This window comes from Hesperophylax consimilis, chromosome 22 (genome assembly GCF_061612785.1).
Source record: "Hesperophylax consimilis isolate HC1 chromosome 22, BYU_Hcon_1.0, whole genome shotgun sequence".
In the NCBI taxonomy this organism is placed as follows: domain Eukaryota; kingdom Metazoa; phylum Arthropoda; class Insecta; order Trichoptera; family Limnephilidae; genus Hesperophylax; species Hesperophylax consimilis.
The window spans coordinates 2,469,392-2,477,476 of record NC_142857.1 but is presented as its reverse complement, the minus strand read 5'-3'; the positions used below and the strand labels follow the sequence as shown (position 1 = coordinate 2,477,476).

The window sequence follows — 8,085 nt, the reverse complement described above, 5'->3', positions numbered from 1 at the left end:
CCCTTGGGGCGGCCGCCGAGGCGCCTCCGCCCAGGAGGCTGCCCTCTCGGCGGTCACGATCTCGCCTCAACAGCTGAAGACAGATTCCGCAACCAACAGTCCCGAGTCAAGAGTACCCAGTCAGACAGTCATCATCTCGCCCCCCTTGGGGCGGTCGCCGAGGGGCCTCCGCCCAGGAGGCTGCCCTCTCGACAGTCACAATCTCGCCTTTCGAGAGTCATCATCTCGCCCCCCCTTGGGGCGGTCGCCGAGGCGCCTCCGCCCAGGAGGCTGCCCTCTTGGCGGTCACGATCTCGCCTAGTTCTCGACACTTCACATTTCCGCACTCGACAGTCATCATCTTGGGAGTCATCAACCTGCTCTCCCTCTTGGAGCGGCGCCGAGGCAGCTGCCGACCAGGGAACTGCCCTAGCAGAAGTTACCGTCTCGCCTCCGCCGAGAAACTTCCTGCTCTCCCCCTTTGGAGCGGCACCGAGGCTCTTCCGACCAGGGAGCTGCCCTAGCAGAAGTTACCGTCTCGCCTCCGCCGAGAAACTTCCTGCTCTCCCCCTTGGAGCGGTGCCGAGGATTTTCCTACCCAGAAGCTGCCCACTCAGAATTCGCTGCCTGCCGACTCCGCCCTTCGGAGCCTTGGCCCAGGTTGAACAACTTCCGCCCTTCGGATCCAACCCAAGTTGCCGCTTGTGTTGTCGGTGATAAGTGCGAACGTGGAGATCCGTGATTCCAGAATCATCGTAAAGGGAAGTGTCTGCACAATTTTGCATAATTATCTCGTAACGTGACCCAACTTTTAAGACAGTGAATGAAGATAATTTAGGATTAAGAAAAAGGACAATTAGTTTTAAGAATTAATTTTAAGAACTATCATTAAGCCTAGATTAAGACTAACCCTTCTTTATACATTTTATTAAATAAATTTTAAGAGTGTTTTGTAACTAAGTAATTTCTTTTTTTTACTCGTTCCTCCTTTTCTTTTACATGAATAATATTAATTATTAACTTCCCTTAAGTAGAGTTGTAACAATTGGCGGCCCTGAACGTGGGGCTTACCGGCTTTTAGGCTGGTAGAAGTATAAGTGCATACTTCCGATTCCCGACCCTGAGATTAGAGTAATTAATTCAAAAGGAGGAACAATTTTCATAATTTGTAAAATCATTTATTCGCCCACAGCCTCGTTAGAATCTAGGATAGATTTTCAGGTTATTTAGAATTTTGTTTAATTTTAAGTGGCAAATTTTGATTTATGTTTTACAGCATTTATTCGTTTCTATAACATTTATATCCGGGTTTAATACTTCCCATATCAAAAGAGTATTTGGCGCCCAAACATCTTAGTAATAGTTTATGTACAGATTGTTTTATTAATTTAGGTATTGCTTTTTTTATTAATTTAAGTATAGATTTTATTAGTTTAGGTATTGATTTTTTATTAATTTAGGTATAGATTTTTTTTATATTAAATTAGATATAGTTTTTTTTTGTTAATTTAGGTAAAGATTTTAATTTTAGACAATTTAGAATGTTGTGAACAATGGCGCCAGCTAGCACCCGGACTACGCGAGCGGCCACAGCAGAAGTCATTCAGGCTACACCTAGTTCCATTCCCACACACACACTATGCAAATACCAATATCGTAATAATGTTAAATTTAGGTTGTTAGGTTAAATATCGTAGCCATAGTAAAGTTAATAATAGCTTATAAGTTAATTATAATCTCCCTGTGAATTCAAGTCAAACAAACCGGGGGCGATTGATATGTCCCTAGGTATATACATGACTTGAATTCACAGAAAGACCAAAGCGAACACGTGCTCCAGCATTTGTCTCTGTGATTTTACACGCAGATGGAGGCGGCAGTTCGAATTATTAGACATTAAGTATTTAGTAAAGAGCCTGGCCGGAAATCACAATAAAAATTTAGAAAGCCAACTCAAGCAATACACCCATTAGTCGGCAGATTTAGCTCTAGACCCTCATCAAGTCGTAATCCGAAATGGGTGTATTGTTAAACCAGCGTCCCGGCAATAAAAACCTTCGCCCAAGGCTAGGCCATATTGTAATTGTTTGAAGGTCTTTTGTACAAATGTCATTTTAGCATCTTTTAAAATAATAATAACGACTACGGTGAGAATGTCGATGCCAGCGCCATGGACTCAAGACAACGCACCGAAGTGGTGTAAAGCGGAACCACTTTAGTTCCAGCACCCCACGACAGGCGCGCTACGGTCGCTGGATTGCGCAGCTGAAGACAGTCCCGACCAAAAACAGTATCCAGTACCCAGTCAGAGAGTGATCATCTCGCCTCCCCTTGGGGCGGCCGCCGAGGCGCCTCCGCCCAGGAGGCTGCCCTCTCGGCGGTCACGATCTCGCCTCAACAGCTGAAGACAGATTCCGCAACCAACAGTCCCGAGTCAAGAGTACCCAGTCAGACAGTCATCATCTCGCCCCCCTTGGGGCGGTCGCCGAGGGGCCTCCGCCCAGGAGGCTGCCCTCTCGACAGTCACAATCTCGCCTTTCGAGAGTCATCATCTCGCCCCCCCTTGGGGCGGTCGCCGAGGCGCCTCCGCCCAGGAGGCTGCCCTCTTGGCGGTCACGATCTCGCCTAGTTCTCGACACTTCACATTTCCGCACTCGACAGTCATCATCTTGGGAGTCATCAACCTGCTCTCCCTCTTGGAGCGGCGCCGAGGCAGCTGCCGACCAGGGAACTGCCCTAGCAGAAGTTACCGTCTCGCCTCCGCCGAGAAACTTCCTGCTCTCCCCCTTTGGAGCGGCACCGAGGCTCTTCCGACCAGGGAGCTGCCCTAGCAGAAGTTACCGTCTCGCCTCCGCCGAGAAACTTCCTGCTCTCCCCCTTGGAGCGGTGCCGAGGATTTTCCTACCCAGAAGCTGCCCACTCAGAATTCGCTGCCTGCCGACTCCGCCCTTCGGAGCCTTGGCCCAGGTTGAACAACTTCCGCCCTTCGGATCCAACCCAAGTTGCCGCTTGTGTTGTCGGTGATAAGTGCGAACGTGGAGATCCGTGATTCCAGAATCATCGTAAAGGGAAGTGTCTGCACAATTTTGCATAATTATCTCGTAACGTGACCCAACTTTTAAGACAGTGAATGAAGATAATTTAGGATTAAGAAAAAGGACAATTAGTTTTAAGAATTAATTTTAAGAACTATCATTAAGCCTAGATTAAGACTAACCCTTCTTTATACATTTTATTAAATAAATTTTAAGAGTGTTTTGTAACTAAGTAATTTCTTTTTTTTACTCGTTCCTCCTTTTCTTTTACATGAATAATATTAATTATTAACTTCCCTTAAGTAGAGTTGTAACAACTTCAATATCCGTAGGTAAATACTAAAATAAGACTTCATTTAAATTGTTACTTTCAGATAACGGACTAAACTATAACTAATAAATCAGCCGTATAAACTACGCATTGATTCGTTGGGATGGGAAGAATATTATATAGGTTTTTTATTTTAAATTTAGTTCTGACCGCAAAGATCGCTACTGTTCTTGTGTTCTACGAATTAAATTTTGCATTTGAATTTTCTAAAGTCTCCGTAGATATTTTGTCTATGGCGAAATTAAGCTGTCAAACTTCGACAGTGCTGCCACCGTGACCAGCATAAATTTAATTACCGCCTGCTCGTCTGCTCCCTCTCCTCGTCTGGCGAAACCAAAAGAAAATCGGCGTTCGTTTGTCTAATCGTATTTCTGAAAGTACCGCAGCAAACACCAAGATGACCACCGCAAACTGGCTGCCACTGGAATCCAACCCCGATGTTATGAACAAGTACTTGCAGAAGATTGGCGTGCCGAAAAAATGGAACGTCGTAGATGTCTTGGGGCTAGACGAGGAATCGCTAAGCTGGGTGCCCAAGCCGGTCATCTCGGTCCTCCTTCTATTCCCCTGCTCCGAGCAATACGAAGTCCACAGGAAGAAGGAAGACTCTGAACTAACTGAAAATGCTCAAATTATATCCGAGAACGTTTTCCACATGAAGCAAACTGTTCAGAATGCGTGCGGAACCGTCGCCCTGCTTCACAGCATCGCTAACAACACCGACAATATCCAACTCTTCGACGGCTGGCTGAAGCAATTCCTGGACGATGCCAAAGAACTGGACTCCACCGCCAGAGGTTCTCTGCTTGAAAACTGCGAGGGAGTAGTGTCTGCCCATTTCGAGCTGGCCAAGGAAGGCCAGTCCAACACTCCCGGAGAAAACGATCCTGTCAACCACCACTTCATCGCGTTTGTGCACAAAGATGGCAAACTGTACGAGCTGGATGGGCGCAAGTCCTTCCCGATTAACCATGGAGACACGACTCCCGAGACGCTCCTGGAAGACTCTGCCAAGGTCTGCCGCACCTTCATGGAAAGGGATCCCAACAATGTCAACTTCACGGTGGTTGCTCTGAGCGCTGCCGATTTGTCTGAATAAATTATATATCTTCAGGATGACAAGAATCAAGCGTGACTGAATTTACCTCCACCGTATTTACCATTAACATTGAGCCAGTTGATTTTTATTATTTTTATTTATGTGATTCATTATGTATGTACGTAAATCACATTAGTTTTGCCATTATTTAAATGCTATTTTTAATTTATCGCCATTGTTCAATGTTTGTGGCTTGGATTAAAACTGCTTTCTGCTTGTCATCTTCAAACTCATAATTTTAAAAATCTCAATAATTATATCACTTTGTGCAAGTCACAATAGTTGTAAGGTTTGATGGCTATTCTTAGCTTTTTGTTTTATGTTGTGAAAAAAACTCTTTATTTTGGTTGGATTTCTGCAGGATTCTGCTTAGTACTAGGAATATGATGGATATTGTATTTCATGGCATTGTGATACTGATAAATGATTGTCATACTTAATATTATATTTTTTACATTTTCTATTACCTAATAAAGTCGCTTTTATGAATATGATAGATTATTTTATTTGTGTTGATATTTTCTGTAAACACTACTTCTTTTGAACAACTTGTAATCTACCGAATAAGTTGAACCACAACTCTGTCTTGGGACACACTTCTTGCTTCTTTCACATTCTTACTTTTATGATTTTCCGACTCTTGTCATGACCTGATTCAAGTGACTTCCTTCATTTATCCTTTTGACCTGTCCCAACCATAGTATTTAATAGCATCCCTTTTTTAAACTTATTCATTAAGCTTACATTAGTTTTACATTCTGTCTGGATCTTCACAAATAGGTAATCAAAATTCGGAAAACAGCCTCAGGGACCTCATTTTATAACTTGAAAAATGGTTAGACAATAGTTAATGTGCAGTCTATCCTCTGATTACACTTTTGGCTCTTTACACAGTAAGTACTGTGATGATGGATTTGTAAATGTAATCATCATAATATTGAATCCTTTTCAATCTAATCTAAACTAATATGTAGTATAAGTAAATTAAATTTCAGTAAGAAGCAGCTTTCCGAATGCACAAAATATCTGATTACAGAATGTTATTTACTCTGCCAAAATCATTTTCAGCAAGCCCACATATTTGATCAGCTATTTCAGTCCTGCTCTGCTGTTTACAAAAAGGTCACCTTAATACAAAATTTTATCTGTTCATTATTCGTGGGGGTAGGCTACAACCAACAACATGCCATTTTAAAAATCAATAATGGAATTGGAATGAATCATGTTTTCTTGGCTGACATGCATCATTCTCATTAAAAATTAGTTTGGATTATAGGAGTAGGTAGTAACCAGTTGTCATTGACATTAATATGATGAACTTGTGTGTCTTCTTGAAAATATGTGTTAATAAGTTTACCTTAAATGTTCTACCTACACACTCGATTGTAAAAGTATGTTTTCTATTTGATAATTTTGTAAAATGGTCCATGTCCATAACATTATTGTCAATGCTATATCTACCTACTTAATAAGTTGTTTTATGTGACACACGAATCCCAATGCCCAGAACCATACCCAGAACTATTTTTTGGACAAAGTCATCCAAAATTTTGAAGTGTTGGAATGGAAGAGTTTGGAAATTTCCTGCTTTTTTGTTTTTATTCTTTATAATGAAATGACAAATGAGAATGTAAAATAGCAAAACGTGTGAATGTAAAATCTCAGAAATATCTGATCAGATTCTTATTCTCACAAGACGATAATGAAAAACTTTCTATCTCGTTCCGTCCTTATTAGATTCTCAATTATTACGCGCCGATTATAGTTAAGCCGGCCATAAGCCCGGTTTAAGGTCATCTTAAAAAACCAGTGCCGTGGTAATGATTCCAGTTTTTCAGTATTCCGAATTTACGCACCGCCTAATAATACATACGTATTGATTATAAGTAAGGGTCAATGTCAATAAAACATTGTAGGTAAGTACCTATTTACTTCATTTTAATTTTGTTTGTTTTCGGGTTTTGATCAAGACCTCGCCCCAGACGGAGATCACATTAATTTTTGTAATAGGTACGCAAACTAAAGAGTGCGCTATGCATGGCTTTGCCCTTCATCATAAATGAACCACTCCCCTTCATTTACTGTGCAGCTTTACCGGAGTTATTCGGGAATCCAGAATGGTGATTTTTTCCGGTTGACCCCGCCTCCTGCTAAAATTAGCTTTTGTGCATCAGGCGAATTTTTCATTATTTATTTATTAATTTTTAAAAAAACATTATATATTACATATTACAGTGCTCTTTGGCTGTCCAACTAGAAGATTAACCTGTTTTAGGACAGTCAGAAATAGGCAGATTTATTAAATGCGATTCTTGTTTTGTCTAGTGCAAGGCTGCCCAACCCCAGGCCCGCGGGCCACAATGTGGCCCGCGAACGAATTATAAGTGGCCCGCGTGAACCATTTTCAAAAAAACCGCCAATCCGCCAATTTGAAAAAGTGTCGCGGGCCCGCGGTAAAACAAACAATGCAGCTTGCGCGCGGTCACCAGTGTTGCCAACGAAGGCGATTTATCGCTATTTAGGCTACTCAGAACGAGAATCAGCGACGAAAAAATCTAACCTGTTGAACTTACTTTTTAAACAAAAATGCACCGGTTTTTGATATAATATTTTTATTTTTTGCGTCCGAAATGGAATCTCGTAGCCACCCCCCCCCCCATGGAATTCGAAAAATTGTTGTGGGGAATCACATATGATGTTTTTGGGTGTGCGGAATTTTTTCTCAGCGAAGTTCCGAAATTCTCTAACAACCCCCCCCCCCATGAAAATAGGAACCGTCAGGTATTCAGTGGCCCGCCAGTGATTCAAAATCGTCAATTTCGCCCAACTGTTAAAAAGGTTGGGCAGCCTTGGTCTAGACTCTAGTGTATTGACTTTTACTTTACTATTGCTCTTTATAAATAATTTGAAAAGTTTTCTTGGTTGATACAAGAAGTTGCTAACTATATATTTTAAATAATATAAACGTAGAGAATAGACTAAAAGCATATTCAAATTTATGATTTTTCAAAAATAGCAATATAGTAAAAAACTATTGACATGTGAGTTTATCAAATTAAAATTTTACTTTTTATTTAGATGAAATTAATAAGCCAGAGAATCAAAAATAGATAAAGAAAGAAAGGAGATTAAAAGAAAATAGAGAATAAAAATAAGCAAAAAAAAATAGTGAATTAAAAAATGTGCAAAAAAGAAAAAAGTATATGTATATATAAATATAAAAAAATAGAAACATGTAAGCTTTTCAACCATTCCGTGAAATCTTACTTTAGATTATACTTTTAGACTTTATTATAAAATAAATCTAGTTTTAAGATACGGTACTATTGTACCACCATAGCCAGGAACACCTGTTCCGGCGAGACCGCTACACGAGGGGACACTGATTTATTAAGACCTGGATCACGCGCTCTGAGGATGTGAAAGACGTTGGAGATTAATTGACCGGTATACATGACAACCTAATAAGCCAAATTTGGAATGTAGGATGGATAGAAATAAAGGAATTAATTGGGCTTTCTCGCCTTTCGCTTATTTTTTTTTGTTTACTTTATTTCCCCGTTCCTTCTCGCTTCCAACTTCCTGCTTCCCGCTTCCGGCTTCCCACCCCCAACCTTACGCTTCCAGGTTCTCGCGTATAG

At 41.0% G+C, this 8,085-nt stretch overlaps 1 protein-coding gene across 1 annotated transcript; it reads left to right on the top strand.

The window, feature by feature from the left end:
* The first annotated feature begins 3,598 nt into the window (after window positions 1-3,598).
* Window positions 3,599-4,938, top strand: LOC149412624 (ubiquitin carboxyl-terminal hydrolase-like). The gene has a single exon (XM_089644959.1). The coding sequence runs from the start codon at window positions 3,743-3,745 to the stop codon at window positions 4,442-4,444; it is 702 nt and encodes a 233-aa protein (XP_089501085.1). The 5' UTR covers window positions 3,599-3,742; the 3' UTR covers window positions 4,445-4,938.
* Window positions 4,939-8,085: the final 3,147 nt, after the last annotated feature.